Source organism: Falco cherrug, chromosome 1 (assembly GCF_023634085.1).
Source record: "Falco cherrug isolate bFalChe1 chromosome 1, bFalChe1.pri, whole genome shotgun sequence".
Taxonomy (NCBI): Eukaryota; Metazoa; Chordata; class Aves; order Falconiformes; family Falconidae; genus Falco; species Falco cherrug.
In genome coordinates this window covers 28,408,076-28,430,503 of record NC_073697.1, presented here as the reverse complement: position 1 = coordinate 28,430,503, position 22,428 = coordinate 28,408,076, and the positions used below count along the sequence as shown (strand labels likewise).

General features: G+C 36.9%; 1 protein-coding gene across 4 annotated transcripts in view; it reads right to left on the bottom strand.

The window, feature by feature from the left end:
- Positions 1 to 22,428, bottom strand: part of ARAP2 (ArfGAP with RhoGAP domain, ankyrin repeat and PH domain 2) — a 129,967-nt gene that overhangs the window by 85,174 nt on the left and 22,365 nt on the right. For all 4 annotated transcript variants that reach the window (XR_008732657.1, XM_055712889.1, XM_055712883.1 and 1 more), the window contains exons 7-9: positions 19,912 to 19,981; positions 14,550 to 14,670; positions 11,560 to 11,741 (exon numbers count right to left, since the gene is read on the bottom strand). Coding sequence is in view for 3 of the 4 variants with exons in the window: in XM_055712889.1 (XP_055568864.1) it covers positions 11,560 to 11,741; positions 14,550 to 14,670; positions 19,912 to 19,981 (373 nt within the window). In the remaining variant the exon portion in view is untranslated. The remainder of the gene's footprint in view (positions 1 to 11,559; positions 11,742 to 14,549; positions 14,671 to 19,911; positions 19,982 to 22,428) is intronic.

Sequence of the window (22,428 nt, the reverse complement as noted above, 5' to 3'; positions counted from 1 at the left end):
GGGACTTAAGACTGTAGACATGTATAAACGTGGACAAATGCAATACAGTGGACATAGACTCCTCTTTGCTTAGATTTGGAGTATAGAAACCTGTACAATTTGAAAACATTGGACGGTACGAGAAAGAGACAATAATTGTGCTATAATCAAAGGGGAGTCATATCCAATGGCCAGCATTACCTACCTTTTTTTTTTTTTTTTTTTAGTATCTTAACTCACCTTAAACAAATAAATTGACAAAAGCTGTAATACTCAATTAAATATTAGATATCACAATCCCCAAAAGGATTGTCAAAGTCAATAATTAAAGTGTTTTATCTCCATGAGTAAAACACACTCCTTGGCCGTTGCATTCTTTGGCTCAACTTGTGGGTTTTTTTTTCTTTCAAAGCTAATTTTATTGGAAATATTGCAAAAGTACAACATAAAGGCCCCACAAAAGATGAAAAAAAAAAAAAACACCCAGCCCAACCAACTACAAGTTGTTTGAAATGCTCAAAACATACTAATGTCACCAGGTGTCACTTGAAAAAAACCTAGCAAGATTACTTTCATCTTTTATTTCCTGAATCATTCCTTTCCATCTCCTCTGTTATGAATTGAATATATTTTCCTTTTCAACCACTGCCCAGCCCTGTTTACATGGTCCTCCACCATTGCCAATTGTTTTGGCAACTAAGTGAAGGTAATGCTACAATTCAGTCATATAGTTCAAGCGTTTCTTTAAAAGTGTTAGACATTAATCACTCTGGTGGATCTCTAGCCCGGGTCTGACCTACATGCTGAGATGGAAATAACTTTTGAGTGAAGTTTTCTTGAAATATCTGTAAGATATTGATTTTTAATGAATGAGTTTTAAAACATGTCATCTCTTACAAGGTAGTATTTTGCATGCAAAATATTTAAAAGGGATAATCTCATTTAATAACAATGACATTGCAGTATTTCATGAGGCAATAATTCAGCTTGAGCTGATTAAGTACAAATTTGTTGGCCTAGCAATTTATTTATCAGGGACAGAAATTATTGCCAAGACCGCACACTGGGGTACTCCCCACATTCTTATTATGTTGTAAAAGATGAAGTCCCTTCCGTTTGCTTTAAGGATAGTGCATTTGTCTAGAATAAAATTTGTAGATATAAAACAGTGGAGTAAGGAAAATAATGTCTTCTTATTACCTGAACAATGTCATACTGTGCCAAACAACGTAAAGAAACCAGAAAAAAACAAAAAAAACAATTTATTTGAGGTCCAAAAAATTAAAATGTCACTTAAGCTACAATGATATTGAAGTTCTCAGTATTATAAGGAGCATCTTTACAATGCTTATTTTAAAGCACCCACTTTGCATAACTGATAAAAACTCAAATGGCCTAATTATTTTAGTAGTCCATTAGTAATTCCAATCTGTTCTCTCCACTGCCAGCAACAACACTGTTCACAACTCTAGTGCATGCTGGGCAGAAGACAACAGTTCTGGAGCACGGGTCCACTGTTCAATCAGTTGCTTGTAACAAAAAAAATGGGGGGGTGAAAGACTATAAAGTGAAAAAATAAAAGGGAGAATTAACTACAAATTCTGGGCATCTTACATTCCAGTGGTCCTTACCCTGATGAACTCCAACAGAGACTGAAATGAGACTGTTATAGATTTGCTAATAAGTTAAGATTGATTGACTTTATTTGATTATTTGATTTTATAAAATTATTTTATAGAATAGAAATATAGAAGGTTAAGAAATATATTTTAATGAAACTTATCGTTGCACAGTAAAAGCTGCTATGAGATCCTCTGTACATCCTGTACCACAGCTAGAAGAATGGGCTAGAACCATTGTTAAAACTTAGGTAATAACTTTAGGGTTTGAAAGGTTTCTTTGTATTTGACCAGTCTTCTGTATGTAGAAGGTGTATTGAAATGTCAGAATATGAGATGAATGGAAACTGGGGAGAGTCGACTGGAACAGCTTGTGGTTACCTGCCAAGAAACCGTGAACTTTAGTAAAAGGTAATTCCGGCAGGGGGAGATCGCGACCACCGACTCATATACCACCTACCCAAATCGTACCCCAGACCCATTTCTAGACCTTTCTAAGCTCTACTGCGCAGAATCGGATATAGGAGGAGAATATGTTAATGATCTACAGGAAACATCATGGTTATGCATGAATACTTAATGAATATGTATGAATAAGTTCTATATATGGTGTCTTAATTTTGCGACTTGGTGCGCATTGATAGCGAGAGGACTCGCTCACGCACCCAGCTGTCAATAAAGAAGTGTCTGCTTATCTACATCACATTGGTGTCGATAAGTTCTTCATTCCGAGATTTCGGTAACAAGACTACCCAATCTTGAAAATCACCACAAAGTAACATTGGAGATCATGAATGCCAAAACAGGTTTTCTTTATGAACACTGTGCTTTTCCAGCTTGTTCAGCTACTGTAAAACTTAATACATTATGATCAATCACCTGCTTTTAAGTGCTTGGGTGTCTAGACATTACAGTGTTAGATATAAAGCACATTAATGATGACACAAATACTCTTTGGTCTCCTGCTGGTGCATGCAGGATTTCATTTAGTATTGCAACCAAGGAGAACATTTTGATCATCATAATATAACTGCCAGTGTCCATCTAATCATCATTGTCATAGATTAGCTTTTCAACTTCCAACTGGACAAAAGAATAGCCCCACCTCTCTGTTAAAGTTTAGCTTTCAGAAAAGGATATCCATACAACTTAACTCTTTATCATATAGACAATGTACCAAAAAAAATAATATATCCTTTTGTGACATTGCTTGTCTGAGCTCTGTCACACCAATTAAAGATTAAATTAATAAAATGCATTTAGTTAATTGAGTTATAACAGATTTAGAAAATGGCAAGTCAATAGCAGAAGATATATGCTAAATAATTAAAAATTTGCAATGGCATATCATGGTATTTGTAATTAATTAAGAAATTGAATTCACATACACTATCATAACATATGTTTGTACCTATCTTTAACTTTGTGGAATGAACACTTCAGCAAGGATATGTTGTCCACACTGTCTCAAAAATGCTCTGCTCTTCACTGTTGTAACAGCTTTATAATTTTACAAAAATATTAGTATTTCAGCTGTGCTAATTAGTTTAATACCTGAAGTAAAGGACACAGGCTGAGGCAAAAAATGTAATCAGTGTTGCCACTGGTATGTTTAAAATTACTTTTGAGCCAAACGCAGCAAATGAATAGAAGTAACAGGAAAAACATGTTTTACATTGCCCTCAATTTATAGGAGAAAAAACAAACCAGAGCTACTGAGTAGTTTTTCAGCATGTATGAGAACCAACCAATATGTCTACAATTAATCAGGAATCAACTAGGTCCAAAATAGCATTCTAGCTGCATTTAATTCCATAGTATATTGAGCTATTGAAAGTAGAAAGATCTAAGTATTCTTGAAAAAAAAAAAACCAAACCACCACTTTTTTTTTTCAGTTTGTCATCTCAAACCTTGTTGCACTCAGAAAAAAGAAAACTTTACTTAAGTGTATGCATACAGATATACGCACACATGCTGATTATACAATCTTTCAGGCTCACTGAATGCAGAAATAACTTGTTCATGTGATTTAAACTAAAAAAAACAAAATGCAGACCTGGTCTACTATTATAAAGTAAAAATGCAGACCTGGTCTACTATTATAAAGTAAAGTACACATAATGATGCTCTGCTTCCTATATATAGGGCTTTTCATCCAATAGATTATTTTACCATGGGACTGAGGCCAAGATAGTAGTTCTTAAATGCAGTAACATGCATAGTGAAGGATAATGCTCTCAGGTAATTCCAGTAGCGATAGAGAAAAATGGATTTCCCCAATACTGCATTAACAGTGTTATAACCGTATGACAAGTAGATTAAAACCTTCTTCAATTGCTTACACATATGCTGTGAAACTCTGGAAAATCTTTTTTCTTCATAATATTCAAACTACTTGTCTTCACTGTTAATTTTTACATAATCAAGGTCACTGGCTGTATACATATTACTCATCCAGAAAGCTTGGCTGAGCATTACTGAGAAGCTGGTAACCTTGTCATTTCCCTTCCTCCTTCCCTACCCTCCACCCCAAATCAAATTAATCATGAAGCTTTAGATCATTGTGGAAGCATTAGGCTTTCTGCCATGTTTCATGATTGCTTTAGGTGTACTTACATCTCAATGAGATCTTAATAGCATTAAAAAAAATGAACAAGAAATATAAAATCCTCATAGAGCCAAAGTTTAACTGCTCATAGAAGAGCTTAACCTACGTTTTTAATTTTTACTTGATAAAATTCCTGTTAATGCTTTTTTCCATGCTTTTTAATAATATCTTCAACAATCTAGAACAACGTGCCACAACATTATTTTTGAATGTAAAATGTAGATCTTCCCTGTAAAGGTGGTCACTGACACTTTTCTTGTCTGATTCAACTACCTTACTTTTTTAAAATCCATTTTTTAATCTTTTTCGGAGTAGATGTGCAATTCGTTTAAAACTGAGGAAACAGTCAGAACAACAACAAACCTTTTCTCCACTCAACATAAGTACCTGCAATCGCTGATTTTGTATTGAACAGCAAGCAAAAAACAAGTTTTCAAGCTTTCTTACAGAATTTGAGTTATTTCCTGTTTAATTGTTTCTGATGTCATGCACAGCAATCGATCTTTGCCATGATTTTTAGTGTGGAAGATTGGAATTAATTTCTTGCCAAGGAGTGCTGCAAAATTAGGAATATGACCTTAATCTACTGTACTTAAAAGAGACTAGATCATTTGCTTCCACCAGTGTACCAGTATATTTGATCTTAAAACACTTACTCATATTAATCTTTCCTTCTCCAATATATTTTGGGGTTCTTTTGTTTTAGTTTTTTAACATCTTGCTACAGAATTGTATCATTCTGAAGTAAATACCAAATGAACCAAACAAGGACAAAGGAGGACAAACATTCATTTCTTTTTGTATCACATCCACCTATTTAAGGTGTTCCAGGCCAGGCTCATTCATGTAAATGTGTTTGATCTTAGTCTGCACCAGCAATCGAGTAGAGAACTCTTTCTTTAGAGAGCTTCCCAGTTATAATTACAAACAGCTTATCACCATAAAATCTCCAAAAGGACAAGTGTTCTCGGAGTGGTGGGGTGGGGCAAGGATGGGAGATGGGGAACAGGACACTGATGATAAAGTTTCTTGTTCTCTTATACTCAGGAATTCCACCTTCCACTGCCCCACCCGAGTGCTTATCAGGCACTTTCCTCTCACTTACCACCTATCAACTATCTCAAAAAGTCTTCCCATTCCACCTCCCACTGTCTTTTGTTGCCTTTGATTCCCTGCCTCTTTTTTCCATCTGTCTTCCTTTCCAAAACAGTCAGTTGTTTTGCTCAGGGTTCCTCATTAGATCTCAAAATCTTTAAGCAACTAATTTGCTTTCTACTCAACCTACATTCAATTCCCCTCCCAAACACTTCAACCCCTCTGTCATATTGCTGTTGCCATCACCTTGGACTCATTTCCTATTCACAGATATTATCACAATGATACAACAGAGTCTAAATACATTAAAAAGGCTTTCTCATGCTGCCTTAGCATGACAATTACTACTCATCTTCAGACCTTCATTTAAGTATTCTTCTCTGTCCACCTTCCATTGTTAGACACTTTCTACTGTACTTAATAGATTCTTTACTTAATTTTTTTAAGGGTTTCTCTATCTCTTCCATCATGATCACGATTATTAATCAGGATTACATTTTCTCCAGGGAAAAACTGAACGGTTCCTAATGAACAATCCCCTTGCAAAGGTTCATTATAAATTCCCATTTCTACATACCAAAAAAGTCACAGACTTCTAAGTCTGCCCCTGAATCCCAACCACATCATCTCTGGCACTGTATTTCACACAATCATAGAACAGTTTGGGTTGGAAGGGACTTTTAAAGATCATCTAGTCCAATTCCCCTCCATGGACAGGGACATGTTTTACTAGATCATGTTGCTCAAAGCACTCACTCCCCTTTGAGCCTGTGTTTCTTAAGAGACAAGAACACATCTCTGTTCTTACGCACACAGAGATAAATGCACACATCCCTTCCACTTCCCTCCACTGACATTCGCATCACTTCTCCTTCAGAACATCAAGCTCAAGCATCATCTTTGACTTGTCCTTCCATCTATCCTCTTATCGGTTCTCTACATTATCATACCCTTTGCCATCTTCTAAGTCTTTAATATAATTTCCTGTAATACATCTTTTCATGTTGTCCAGTTCTGCTTTAAATGCACCATTAGCATTAGAGAGGAAATGAAAATTACTAGGCACTCTCTTACCAGTTCACTCAACATGAATAAACATTTCCATCTGCCACAGAGCAAATCATTTCAGTCTTTGAAAAAACAAAACCCCCTTTGAAATAAGTAAGAGCATTGAGCCAACATGAAACGAGATTTTCAATAAGAAATGGATACTACTGCTTGTACATAACAGAGACAATACTCGTCACTATTCAAGATTTAACTTGGAGTCACGCATGGAGAACAAAAGTCAGAAATAATTATGGTGCACAGCCATACATACCATTTCCCAGTCTTTATATTTGGCAAAGTTTCCTCAAATATCCCAGTTAGATGCATCTATCTCAAAACCACCCAAAGCAGTAACAAAGAGGATCCTGAATTCTCTCTACCAAAGCCAAATTCTAGTGCAAACACTGTGACAACTAGGCCCTCCCTGACATTAGATGCCAGTGAATCTTAAATATACCCTAACGAAGAGGGTATATTCTAGCAGACCAGGCAAGCATCTGTCAGAGCCCTTGTGATGGCCACAGAGGGGAGGTTATCACTGACACCATCACAGCAGACTGACATTTCAAGCCAACATTTAAGCTGTCAGGAAGGATCAGATGACATGTTTTTATTTGAGCACGAATGATTTTGAAATAGAAATGGGAATTTCAGCAAGTTGCAGGTTGAACAAATTGATTCTGTACGATCTATTTTTCACTTTTGCTCCAGAGAGGAAGTTTAAGAAATTCACACTACATGGAGAGTCAAAGAAATTGATGGTTTCATAATAGCACTATATCACTGCCAGAAGCTCAAGCTAAACCAATCACTTTTTAACTAGAAATGGGCCGGAGACATGATGTTCTGATCTCAATCTAAACTTCAAGAAGTTCATGGTGGTTATGTTAGGATTTGGCATTTGGCTTAGGATCCTCTCCACTTCTGAGAATGAAGAAAAATCTTTTAAAGTAACAGTGGACTCTCCTTTATCAAGTTTAAGAGAAATCAATGAATCAGCTTGATCTGATCTCATTTTGACGTTATAAGAAGTCTAAATAGGTGTCTTTTAGCACTGCAATTATACTAAACCCTCTAAGTCTCTCTGGGAGTCGTTCTAGTATGGATGTGAATTCAAATATGAACAGGATTTGAGGACAGCCCTAGACATATTTGCCTGGTAATTACTGGCTAAAGTGCAAACTTACGATGGGAAAGATTTTTAGAGCAATAGAGCCCTCTAATGGATTAACCCTGTATTACTGGGGTTTTCTTCAGTGCTGCGGTAAAAATAATTCGGTTTTCAGCTTGAAAATAAAACACAAGAGGTACCAAGAGAAGAATTACAGACTATGAAAGCTTAATGACAGAAGCTATTTCTTTCAAATCCCAAATAGCCAGAAATCACCTAAAGAGACATCGTTCAAATGGAAGATCTAAAATGAAACCTCTTAGGACCATTTGATATTTTTGGTTTTAAGTAAATAAGCTTTGGGAAGAAGCTGGGTTTGCACCATTGTTTGTAATATTCATACACACAGAAGGAGCTGACAGGCTGCAGCATATCTAACCTTCATTCTGTTTCAGGGCTTGATTCTGGTTTGCCTTCTGCTGCACAGCAGTCCGTGATCTCTGCAGAGCATCCATGTAGCAGAAGGGAATAAATATCTTTTCGAAAGGCTATGTAAGGGTGTGCTTTCGTGATCAGCTAAAGCAAATCTGAAATCAATGATGTTGAAAGGGCAGAGCCGATGCAACTTGCCATACAGCTGCACAAGCAATAGAACCAACACACCCGTGCACACACAAAATAATAATCTAAAAAAAACTGTAAGAAAGGAAATTTACTTGGGGGGGGGGGGGGGGGGAGGGGGGAGAGCAGTTGATTATCTTAGATATTCATAATTGAAAAGTGAAGGGCTCTGGAACAGTTTTGTATCAACATACACAGTCAGGAAAACTGACTCAGCACAGTGGGCATAGCTGGGGGTGTCCCACATCAACAGAGAAAGATCAAAGGAGTACTTGAAGCAAGAGAAATGCTCCCAATAGTTACATGCAGGTAGAGTAAGAAAGAAAGCAAGAAATGGATGCCTGGTACAAAGACACTCAAGAGGGACTTAGCTAGTTTCAGATGACCTATCACTGGAAGAGAAATTCCTCCACAAGTGTGTATATCTCATTGAAGTACCACATTTGTCCCTTAATCAAGAAGCTCAGAAAAGCCATAAGGGAGCATTAAAATGTATTCAGGGGCGTAAGATGAATACAGTATTGATTCTGAAGGTAAAAGCAGCTCATTACAAACTGCTTCCACAAAGACAGGACTCTCATTGATGAAAACCCATTCCAGGGATTCCCACTGATGAAATACCTAGAAACCCCATAACAGAACAGTAACATTGAGCACTGTAACACAGTGTGGGTGATCCCACAGGCAGAGACTGTAAACTAAGTTGGTTGACTTCATTCTTTCTACTGGAATGACATGAAAGAACCTCAGTGAAGTACAGGGTCTCAGGGTGGGGGGATGGCATTTGTCTTTTGGGTTTGTTCCTCCTTAAAGACCTCTAGCTCTAATCTTTACTTAAATAAACAAATTGGCAGGTCACCTATTTGTTACAGTAATCAAGACTGAGAATTTCAGTATAGTTGAAGAGTACTACGCTCAACTATGAAAACCAGCTTCTCTCCATGGTGCTCATTCAGCAAAACACATGCTGCAGGCTTAAATTGAAATACATGTAGCCAATACACTTCTGGTAAAATACTACATGTCAAAATCATTTCTGGAGTTTTGTTATAGCTACAAATCAGCATAAATCCACAAACTGCGTCACATTTGACCCTGGCTAAACACCAGGTGCCCACCAAAGCTGCTCTGTCGCTCCCCTCCTCAGCTGGACAGGAGAGACCAAATATAATGAAAGGCTCATAGGTCGAGATAAGGGCAGGCAGAGATCACTCACCAATTACCATCATGGGCAAAACAGACTTGACCTTAGGAAATTAATTTATTACCAATCAAGTCAAAGTAAGGTAATGAAAATAAAACCAAATCTTAAAAACATCTTCACACCACCCCTCCCTTCTTCCCAGGCTTAACTTCACTTCCAGTTTTCTCTACCTTCTCCCCCCACAGCAGTACTGGGGAATGGAGGCTGCAGTCAGTTCATTACAAGTTTTCTGTCAATCCTTCCTGCTCAGTGGGAGGACTCCTCAAACTCTTCCCTTGCTCCAGTGTGGGGTCCCTTCCACAGGAGACAGTCCTTCACGAACTTCTCTAATGTGAGTCCTTCCCACAGGCTACAGTTGTTCTTGAACTGCTCTGGTGTGGGTCCCACATGGGGTCACAAGTCCTACCAGCAAACGTGCTCAAGCCTGGGCTCCTCTCTCCACAGATCCACAGGCCCTGCCAGCAGTCTACTCCAGCATGGGCTTCCTGTGGGATTACAGCCTCCTTCAGGCATCCACCTGCTTTGGCATGGGGTCCTCCCCGGCCTGCAGGTGGATATCTGCTCCATTGTTAACCTCCATGGGCTGCAGGGGTACAGCCTGCCTCACCATGGGCTTCAGCATGGGCTGCCGGGGAACCCTACAGAGCACTGGCACCTGGAGCACCTCCTCCCCCTGTTTCTTCACTGACTTTTGCTGTCTGCTGAGTTGTTTCTCTCACATATGCTCCTCTCTCCAGCTGCAGTTGCTGTTGTACAGGATTTCCACCACCCACCACCCCCACCCCCCCACCACACCTCCACCCCCCACCCCCTTCTTAAATATGCTATTCCAGAGGTGCTACCACCGTTGCTAAGCGACTCTGCCCTGGTCAGTGGCAGATCCGTCTTAAAGCTGGCTGGCATTGGCTCCATCAGACATACGTGAAGCTTCTGGCAGCTTCTCATAGAAGCCACCCTTGTAGCCCTCCTCCCTCCCACCCCTCAAAACCTTGCCATTCAAACTCAATACAATGTTTTTGGTTAGTTGGTTGTTGAGTGACCTCAAAGAATGTGCCTGACAAGTAAAACTTCCTTGGAATACAGTAAGTGAAAAGAAAAAACAAAGGTCTTTCTGAGTCTCAAATTTCCTGACATACTCTGGGAAAGAATAGTAACATCTACTATTGAACATTATGTGGTCCCTCAAGCCCATCTAAATAATTTCACACTTAAAGAGGATAACAGGAGAGGAAGTGAGAACAACTCCAAAATGACAAGTCTTACTGAGACACCATTCACATTTGAAAGAGGAGTTTGTCTGTATGCAGATCTGAGGGAAAATGAGAACAAGGCAAGCACATAACACCACCTCCCCCAAATGCCCTCCCAGGTTCCAGCTAATCATGGCTCCTCAGTTTCCTCAGGCAGAAACACCACCTTCCATTTAATGTCCTGCAATAGATATTTTCTTCCACTAGCTCACAGAGTCATTCACTCATTCACTGAACCCCATTATCCCCATTTACCCCCATCTACAGCATCCTAAAGAGTTCCACAGTGTCCTGGTTTCAGCTGTGACAGAGTTAACTTCCTTCCTAGTAGCTGGTGCAGTGCTGTGGTTTTGGATTTAGGGTGAGAATAAAGTTGATTACAAAAGTGCTTTGTTGCCAGCTGGGGTTAAACCACAACACACAGCCAACTACTTTATACCATACTATAGTCATGCCCAAAACATAACAAAAAGCCTCAGATTTTGGGACCTGAAATGATAGCCCTACTTCATGTTTTTTACTACTGGATTTGTTTAAAATTTTACAGTGCACAAGAGAAACAGCCCTATCTAGGTTCTTCAAAACACAAAAAACATCAGTTTTGAGCATTTAGCTGAAATATCACTTAAATAACACAATCTACTTCTGCATAGCAAACTTTCCAGATGACTGTATTATAGGACAGTGAAACCAATGCACAAAATAAGCCTTCTGATTTAGTAAAGTGCTTATAGCACATGTTTTAAGAGTGAATTAATCCCAGCCCTGCCACTAACCTGTTGTGACACTCAGGGCTTTTCACTTCACCTCACTATATATTCATTTTTTCCACTGTACAATCAACATAATGATACTTCACCTGCTTTTTGAAGCCTTTGAGAATTGCAGCAATAAAGTACTACATAAAAAGAGATATGCATTTCTATTGAAATTCACCTATTCACAGAGCCATCAATTTCCAACTCACTAGTTAAACCATCTTTATAAGCGTTCATTCACAAAAAGCATATGAAAAATTTACCTGCTCATTTTTGCAGATCCACACAGTATTCCCCTGAAGTAGAATAAAAATTTTGGCTTTGTATCCTTTCAGCTCAAGATAGCCACTTTTCTCAGGGGTGACAGAAGTTCGAGACTGAGAGTTATTATCAGACTGTGATTTCAAGGCATTGAGCATTGTATTAACCCAGGCATTCCTTTCTTCTAAACAAGAAAAAAATGAGACAAAGACATACGGTTAAGCAGCAACTTCATTCTTCTCCACTCATTGGCTTTCCTGTTCTTCCTACTATGCTATGCTGGTTGATGGTATAGCTATCAGAGAGAACATCCACCTTGAAGAGGAGGTGTACATAAAAATAACATGACAGACCATGTCAGTGGATGTGTTAGCAAAGACAGCCATTCAATTAACTCCCAACAATCAACAAACAGAAGTTAGACAAACTGATTATCAAGATTCTTAAAAATGTGACTACTAGTTCTAAGATGCTTAATTCCAGACAGCTTAAAGACTGAGGTGGTAGACAGGTGGCATGTTATACCTTCTGGAAGCCAGATCAATGGGAAATACAGAAGTTATGTAAGCAAAAACCTGGGAGCCTAAATATCATCTGTCACTGAAGAAGTAAGCCATCACCAATGCCATTTTCTATGTTTGGCCATGCTTTTAAGGAACAACATTTTGAAATTTACAATCTATTCCATTAAGGTGTAGTGGTTAAGCTTGATATTGTCAAGGGTACTGAATAATCAAGAAAATGCATGTTTGAATATCATTGCATTCATTATTAATTTAACATCTCACAAATACACGAACACAGGTAGGTGAAGTAATAAATTTCCACTGTCTCATTCACTGTTCAGATATTTCACCAGACTATGATCAATATATTTTAATGCTGAATACTCTGAATGCATTAGACTTGCCCCACGCAATTGGAACATCGTGAATATTTCAACTCTTTGATTTGGAAGGTTCAGGCTGTAAAACATACTGGGGGGTGGGGGGAGAAAAGGTCTATCCACAGTGTACGTAAAGTTGACACAATCAGTGCCAAACACTGCAAAGAGCACCATTAAATCAGTAATGTGCTTGCTTCATAAATGTCATGTGTGTAACAAGAAAGAACAAATACACAAATTTAAGCATCAGAAAATAGTCTGAAGAAAAGGAAGATAGCAGCCTGACAGACTAGCACACGGAAGGCAATCCAAGTGCTCCCCTTAGAAGTTTTTTTTTAAAACACACTCCTTGAAAGTACATTGAAAAGTGAAAAGACCACTGGAATATTTTAGTATAGTTGAGGGCATCAAATTACTCTAGAAGGTTTTTTTTAATGGTATTCCACTTCAATTAAGCAAAATCTCACTGCATCTGAGCAGATTATGCTCTATTTCATCGCTATCCCGTAACTACCAATTTTTTGCCCTGAAATGCCCCCAAACTTTCCAAAGCGTTATATAGTTTTTCCCTCCAGATACTTAAATCAATCCAAAAATAGTGTATTTTGATATACCAAAAAACAATAAATCAGAGCAGTGAAAGTAAACAAGACAAGCACTACAATCCACTGATTATATATTAGATATATAATTAGATATATAATATATATATACACCAACTTTGGTACCAAGGGACACAGGCCAATGAAGACTGATAGCATTCTTTATTTTGATACTCCAGCAGACAGAAAGAAAAGTTAATAAATAAGGTCCACAGGATGAAATATTTATAAAAGTCTTGATTCCAAGGTCTTTGAAAAGAAGTAAGTACCCTTCAAATAGTCCCAGAACAGTTCCCAACCACAAATCCACAGAAGGAGTAGTATCAAGTAACAGTTTGTGCACATAACAGAAAGCAAGCAGGGTTATTTACATAATTTACTATGAATACAACATCCAGCTCAGGCCACTATGTCCAAAGATAGTTACATACTAAATAAAAACTCAATTTTAGGTATAAAAAGTGGTTGCTCTGAATATATTTCATAAGTCAGTATAAGCTGTTAACATTTTTATAGTATTCAAAGTCAATGGTCCATAAAGCAAATTACAGCCCTACAAAATGTATTGCACTAAGATGGCTATGTTCCAATTGGTACCCCTCCCCCCCCAAAAAAAATTGGAAAAGAAAGGCAAAAATAATAAAAATAGACATACTTTTTAAGTCAGCTAAGAGCATAAAAGTGCCTGAAATGATTTGAGCCAAACCTGATAAGAAGGATTTGTTCACTGATGCTGCACTACTGTTACAGCCTGCAGCAAACATTTACAACCAAGCTATAACCCATAAAAATGGGATTTGATAATGGAAATGCTGACAGACCCTTAGCTATAACGGGTCTGGCATGTACCTCTGTAAATACATATTGCCTATCTTTTTTTCCTAGGTATTCTATTTATTTGATTGTTTCCATAAATAAGTTATACACATGCACTGACATTGATTGGTTCCACATATTACAGCTGTAGGTTGATAAAGCATTAGATTAGAAGGCATACTAATTTCCCTACTACAATTTTCATTTGTATTCTCTATCAATATATGGCTGAAAATATCACATAAGGCAGCAAACAAAGACAGACAGAAAAACCTAGATTTCCTTTGATCACAGCATTACATTCAAGCTATCAACTTCATTTTGCTCTTTGTCAATTTTATATCAAATAGTGACTCGGAGCAGACGGCTGAGAGCATACAGGCTATAAGAGCTGCTAGTGAGACCTGAGGAACATCCAGAAAAATTCATCTTTGGGAAGGATGGGGGAGGAGGCAGAAGAGTTGGAAAATAGTATTCTCATTTTGATATTTTTAAAAACTATTCCTTAACAATTTCAGTTGTTCTTACAAAGCTTACAGTTATCTCCAATTTCACTTTATCAGCCCAAAACAGCTGGATTCCAGAAATATTTCAGGTAATGTAACAAGTTATATTTCACAAACATAATTTATCAGCAGTGATTACATGGCTTTTTGACAATCATTAGAATTACACATGTTCTACTTACCTTCTTTATCCACACGGAAGACAAAAGTCCTATGGGATGTGACAACTTCAAATTTATTCTCCCCGTGAATTCTTACTGTTGCTATAGCAGAGAGCAGTATTATTCCCTTTGAGAACACTTCCTATAATAAAAATGCCATAGAAATAGTTAATAACTCTCATGGAATGTTAAATGTCTCTGAGGTAATACTACTTGCCATGATGTTTAGGAAGTTCACATACACTGGCTGTGCTCCTAAAATTTCACCACACTATTAATAAAACTGCATTAATTAGAAAACCATGACCTACACATCACAAAATTCACTGTTCTGGGTCTATGCACACCTGCATCCTTCTAAAATAGAGTTAAGTCCCATGGTGAGATAGAATGCATATATTTGAGATACCACTTCATAATTTGTCTCATGACACTAATATTGCAAAATATCACACTCTCCTAAATTTACAAGTTTATGCCAAAGTAAATTACATGGACTATCTTCACGGAACCATAATTCAAAAAACTGTAACTATTATACTTGTAGAATAGAAACAGACAAGGGAAAAAAATTGTGCCTGCTCCTGGCACAAAATTCCAAAGAATTTTTCCGTTCCTCCCACACTCCTTCAGTGGCTAGCCAATAAGAAAAGTAAATTCACTGATTTTATCACCAGTAATCCAAAATTTTCCCCAAAATTGCTGATTTGCAACTAGGAATCAGGACAACTGAACTGAACACTAAAGCAAAATAGGAAAAAGGAATTGCTGCAAGTACTTTTTCCAAGTCTCTTGTATTTTAACCTAATTAACATAAGTATTTGGGGGGTGGGGGAGTGATGAACAGGGAAAGGAAAGCTCCCGCAGACATGTAATACCTTGGAAATACTTCTGCACAATTCCTGGATTCCAGAGTTAACGCTGCTGCTCCTGTCCCCACTAAGCTTTGATTAATTGGTTTTCTGACCAAGACAATTCAGATATACTGCTAAGATTTATGATCCAGATGCAGTAATAGTCCAAAGGTGAGCTCCCCATAAAGAATTTGTACTGCAATAACTTTCCTCCAAAACTATAAATTATTATAACAGACTTTATACAATAATTTAAGGAACCACTGTGAATGCTAAGCACGAAGGATACACAGGATCATTTTTCTGTTTATTGAGGTTAATATACTACTGATTTTCACCAAATCCACACTCAATGTTGTTTCGCTTCTAGGGACTAATATACATCAGTGAATGCAGTTAAGCAAATAGAAATATTGAAATACAGCTGAAGCAAACATGAAATTACTACAATTACACCCAAGAACTGCTCTGTTACTCAGAAATATCTTAGCATTGCACACCCATTTTCTTTGTGGCTATATTTGTTAGAAGAGATTTTACATTTTTTTAATAAAGTTGGATATTATGTTGACTACTGATCCTTCACAATGGCAAAGCAAATATTGCATATAGTATTTCTAAAGGTGTTCAGATATAATTATATTACGGTGTTTGCAGGCATCTACTGGCTGTTTTTGGTAATGTAAGAGTAATTCAGACTGCTGGAAGTCACAGCTATTTTATTTGCTATAAGAGTTAGTTTCCTTCTAAGCTCAGCATAATTTTGATTTTGCTATTTAAACAATCATGCTTTTTAAAGCTTTGTTCTTCAAGGATACATATTTTCAAATACAGTTTAAACCATAACAATTTCTCAATCTTTCCTCTGCAGCAGCTTCCCTTTTGCATGCAAGAAATAATCCCTACTGTGAAAAAACTCTTGTTGATCAAGATACAGTTTCTCTCTTTGGAACACTCCAGACTAGAAATTAGGTGAATTATTGAATAATACAGAAAACAAACACAAACACAGCCAAGAACCTTACAGATACTCCTGTCACTAAGATATGTACATTAGCTTTAGGGCTGCAAAAAAATCTGACAGAACAACTTCCTCATGAGGAAAGAAAAACATTTTTTATATATATTGAGTGCTTTGATGAAAACTTTTATTTTCAAATGCAGCCCAATATCACTCCTTGATAGTTGTGTTTTAGAATTGGACTAAAAGATTCTGGAAAACACTGTTTTGTTTTCCAACATTCCCAGCGCACTGCTTTGGCTTTCCTTCCACAACAGATTAAATTTTACCTATTTCAAGAATGACAATGATTCACCTGTTTGGCAGTAAATTTTGTTGTCTGTTATGCACATACACAACATCACACAGCAAAATATCAAAGTTTTCCACAGGAAAAGCGAAGACTTTTTCCTAAATCACTAACATATTTGTCAGTGACCCTAAGATGTTTTTAAATAAAAACTTTCAACATAACCAGCAGTTTTTGCCTTACTATAAAGCACATGTTAGAGCACCAGTGCGCTCCTGCCAAAAGTAGAAAGAAATTCGAAACAAACACTGTGCCTACAGGGTAGCTGAAAATAATTCTCCAGTTCTACCTTCCCCTCTTTGGTTTCCTTTCACTTCAGTTAACCACATTCTGTTAAGACAAAACCACACGAGATATTGCTCTGACCACATCAACTTACTCAGGACATGAACATAGAAGAAATTAGCAGAATCACAGATTAAAACAAAAACCATTCCTACGTCAGATGCTGTTTGCAGAAAACTTTTTGTCATACACGCAGATACAAAGTAAAGATCCCTGTTGCTTAGAAGCTGACATGCAACTAGATCAAGGTTACAGAAATATTTAGAAAATTAAGGTTTAAATCATTTAGAGAGCGTTTAAATGGGCAAGATACACATTTTCCGGAATACGGCCCTCTGTGTCTTCCCACCCCATCCTCCACTTGTTTCACTCTTCATTAGCCTTGTAGCACACACTTCCCTTTCTTGAGAATCTCACTCCTCTCTCAAGTTCCTAATTTGAATGACAAACAGAGCTATTTAATATTGTTATAGTTTCTGGGTAAAATAAACAGTTTCATTTCACAGAGTCTACCCTCCTCTGCTTGTAATAATCATAAAAATACCCAAGTATGGATTGGTTTCCTTTTGAGAACTTTTAACTGATATGTGAAACCAAAAGTGTAACAAATTCTTTATAACATGCTTGCCTTTGTAAGAACATCCTTGGATAAACACACTAGAATAGACGGAACTTGCCATTAAGATCTAAAGTTAAAACAACAACTTCCCCATTTAAATATATATATATATAGCCAGCCACGTAACTAGGAGGGACCTGCTGCCTTGCAATGAACTGTGTAACTATCCTTGTCTTACCAGAACCAGCTCCTGAGCTGCATGCAGGTCTTGATAGTTCTGCAAATAGTTGCTCACAACGTCAAGGTAACAACACACAAGCAACAGCAGGACCATGCTGGTATCCATCCAGCAGGCAATATGAATACTCTGGTTGTGGGAGTAGTGATCCAGCAGCCACCACTGTACTAAAAACTCAGTTCCCCAGTAACACCACTGCTCACCCAACACAATCCCACTGTGCACTGACAGCTATTGGTAGTCAACTATGTTTTCCTCCTATCTACAGGTTAGTCCTGAGTTTCACCAAAGCCTCAGTTCCAAAAATTTTCTTCAGGCCTCACAGTTCTCAGACACACAAAGTTCTTAGCGTACATGGCTCACCAAGTGAATAAGTCAAACACCCAGATTTGGTCAAACTGTATACACACACAGACCAACCAACATCCCTTTCAATCCCAGCAGTGAGATTTTGTACTCAGATTCCAGGAAAAGTGAGCCAAAAACCCTTCAGACCAAGACATTTGCAAGCTCCTGATAGGCTAACCTGTTACAAAGACCTTTTAAACAGATGATGCAGAGTTGGTAGCTTCCTATGCATCAGCTAACACTAAATATTCCCCTGAGCAGAGGGGAAGATCTCTGGAATCTCCAATGACAGGCAAATGTATAACAAGTACTATTCTAGAGTAACTGACCTCCAAGTAACTTTTTCAGTGGCCTTCAAGGAAAAAAAAAAAACAAACCCAGTGCAGATAAAAGATTTAAAATTCTCTATTAGCATTTCTTTCCCTAATTATGCTACAGACAGTGTTAAGCAAATCCCAAACACTGTATTTTTCAAGTATTTCTTAATGACTAACCCTGCTTTTCTGCTCCTCTGAAACCCTGGGATGAATACCACAAAGGGCTAACATTTTTTGTCAGTGCAATCCAAACGTTAGTGTATTGTTCCCTTCATCTACAAAATCATGTCTTCTACTGTGAGTGAAGCAAAGTACAAAAGTAAAAACAAATTGTTTCATGTTCTTAATCAGTAGGCATACAGATCAACGTAAATAATTTTTTGAGGTTCTTCTTAATTTCTCTGGCCCCTCAGGAAATAGTTAGTCTTTTCCTACTTCAATTCTACCCTCCTCATCTTCTGCTGAAATAGAGCTAAGAGTGTGCATATTATCATAAAGCATCTACAGGCCACTTATTGATTACTACCACCCAGCATATACTGCTCAGGAGCTTTTACCTAACACTGTATTTTGTTCCTAATGTAATGTTAAGCTTCAACAGGAAATGCTTTGCAGCATTAAATAATAAAAAAAAAGGTAAAAAAACCCCAACAAACGTGTTTAAAGATAGGTCTCAAAAAAACCCCAAAAACACACAAACCACCAATGTAGTTTCTATTGTGAAAAAATAGTATCAAAAGGCCAAATAAGTCTTTTTAAGATCTCAATTTCACTAAAGGAATACATATTTTGTTGAAAAACACAATTTAAAAATCCATTTTTGTATCACACATCAGAAGGGAACTACTTTAATCAAAACAACTCATGAGTCCACAAATGTTTCAGTAAGATTTAATCCCTAGGTACAGAAACAAAGAACAGCCACTGACATGGTAGTACTATGCTGATTTTAAAAAGACCCATTCAAACATAACCTAGTCCAATGATATATGATTATTCCTAGAAGACAAACAGGAAAGAGACATTTTAACGAGTAAACAAGTGTGTGGGGGGTTGATTTTTAAAAGGACTTTCATACCACATTTAATGTCTCTCAGGAACCAAACATGCTGGGTTCCTATGACAAGACACTTTGTGACCACCAAAATAACACTGCATCTCTTAAATGTGTTTTGCATGATCCTGTTCTGTTTTGCAGAATGCAGCAGCATCACTTTCCATAAAGTAAGAAGAGCTAATGATATCTTATCTGAAAAGGTCAGGAATATAAGCCCTTTTAGAAAGCAAGAGCATCAAAAATACATGAAGATCTCAAGGACACCTTAAAATATTTAATAATGTCTCATCCTAGTACTTTGCAATTGAAAATTAATTCAAGATGAATATTCATTTATTTCTGAATTTCTTCAGGGTAATGTGTGTATTAACACAAATGCATTTCATCACAAACATGAACAAAACATGTCACTTACCTTTTCATTATTGTAATACGAAATGCTGTCTCCATCGAACTTAACCCAGCGCTTCTGAAACACACGTTTGCTGTAAAACAAAAATTAATACAATTAAAATAATAAACACAAACTAACACTGGCTTTTAAGAATGTCCCAAGCACAAGTTACAGAAAGGTCAAATCATATTTAGCTTCCTGTGTTTCAGCTTAAAAATTTTGAAAATTAAAATAAATTTTAGCCCTATCATTTCTTTCCAAAAGGAGAACGCTGATTTCTTATATAATAAAAAGATCTGGAAACAAGAAGTGCAGTATTTCTAGACTTCTTTTATAAATTGGTATCTTCATATTATTAATCAATTCAGTTTTCTTTTTCTCTATTGCCTCCCCGTATGCTCTAGATCACGTCTGAAGTGACAGAGGAAAAAAACAACTTTCAATAGTATAATTTTGCTTGAAATTAACAAGGATGAGAACTGACTATTTTTGTTGGAGACAAAGGAATATTCTGAACACTGAGCATACTTCAAGCATTACAAGCTTTGTAAGGTACTTTCCAAAAAAGAAACTGAAAAACTAAAATAACCATTTCATTGCCACGTTTATAAGAAGAACACCTCTGTTTACAGGTTATGGTGTCTCCAGTCAACACCTCCCAAAAACTCTCTTCCCTGGCCAATGAATAAATCACAGTCACACCAAACCACTCAAGTACATCAAATTTCATTTTCAGTCTGTGTTATGAACTGAACATCATTAATGAGAGGCTCATTTGATTATTTCAGTTTGCTGTTAACTCATGCTTTATAAGGACCTCCTAAAAAATTATTTTTACATGAACCTGAAGTAGTCCATTATACTCATTTAAAATGTTGACAGCCTATTAGTTATCATCTATAAAAGTTTCAGTTCTAAAATCTGTTAAACAAGTTAATTAAGCAAGAGCAAGACCCCACTCTAACATCTCTTTTCCCAACATTATTTCCTTTCCTGCTAAATGAGTGTTCTGCTTTAGGATTAGTAGACTGTGATAGTTTATCAAAACTTTAATCAAATAGCAGCTCTGGCTTAATTAACTTGTATTATATGACTACAATAAATCATCATTTTTCATAACCTGGAAAGGCCAATGTAAAATCTATTTTCCATTAAAATGTCAATAAACTTCAAGATGATGCAGGGAAGAAAATGTGAACCTAAGCACCATGTACAGTGTGAGTAAACTGAATGGCTTTACCATTTAGAGTGAACTAAAAAGAGGAGCTGTACTTGAAATGCATGATTTGTAGCAATTTAAGAAAATAGTATATACTCATTCCCCTGAGCAGATATGAAGTGCCAGGTGTAAATGAGAGCTCTGTAAGGAGGAGAAGAGGCAAGGCAAGGCAAGGTGGGGGGATGGGTGTGCGCGCACACAGCTAACAGGGAGTAGAACAGAAAGAAACATCCAATTGGCAGGGACTGAAATAAGAAATTACAGTGCTTTAAGGAATGAAAAAGATTTTTTTTTCTTTTGGTTGCTTTCTTTACACCTTCAGATATTTGGTTCTCTTACAGTACCATTTCTCAAAAAATGCAGCATTCCTTAAACCACGCTTAGGAAGAAGTCCTTGAAATTTAGCCAAGGAGTATCAGTGACTCAAAGCTAATGACCCTGCTGCAACTGTTCTATTCAGTCCTATCAGTATCAACCTTGTGGTTGACTCATCTTTTTTCAAATAATATACTCTCATACAGTACTTTATCTAAAGCATTCACACTTTGTTCACAACTCTATTCCTTCAAATAGCGTGAGTCAACTGGAAATAAGAACTATACTTTTTATCACTCTGTTAGCTAATTGCTGGAAGTGCTGTTTAAAAAAAGTCCTAGAAGTGAAATAAAACAAAAGTTAAAGCTAACTGCAGCTCTCTGAGAAGCCAATACACTAACAATTCTGAAAAAGATAGATATATAAATGCATGTTATGCTGGGGAAAAGTCTTTTGATTCTGTGTGTAATTATTATTTGATTCTTTAGAAAAAGTAAAAAATGGCAATCCATAAATGTGAATGAAACTTTGAAAAAAAAAATTAAAAAAAAAAATGTTTGAGCAGATTAAGATTCCATGATGGCAAAATAGGTTGATTCCTTCTTATTATTCAGCTTCAACAATGTATCACTGTATTAACACAAATGAAGCCAAAACCAAAGACATTAAAAGTTCCTAAATCAGAACTCTTAAAAAGGAACAATAAAAAAAAAAAAAGGGGGGGGGGGGGAATTGCTATACAACAGAGCTCCTTCCAGTGAGCTCAAACCAGACTGTATTCTCAACCAATTTAATTCTATAACTTTTTCACTAAATTGAAATAAAAAATTAATTGCTGTACTAGTTGATGAGTAGTGATGGATTATTATAGCCACAAATTATGAAAGGAAAGGCCAAACAGTTTAATACCACCTTTTAGTGTAGCTAAACATAGATTCTTAAGAACAAAGAACACTGAAGTACTAAGGCTTAGAAGTACATTAAACTAGATGTATTACAGCGCT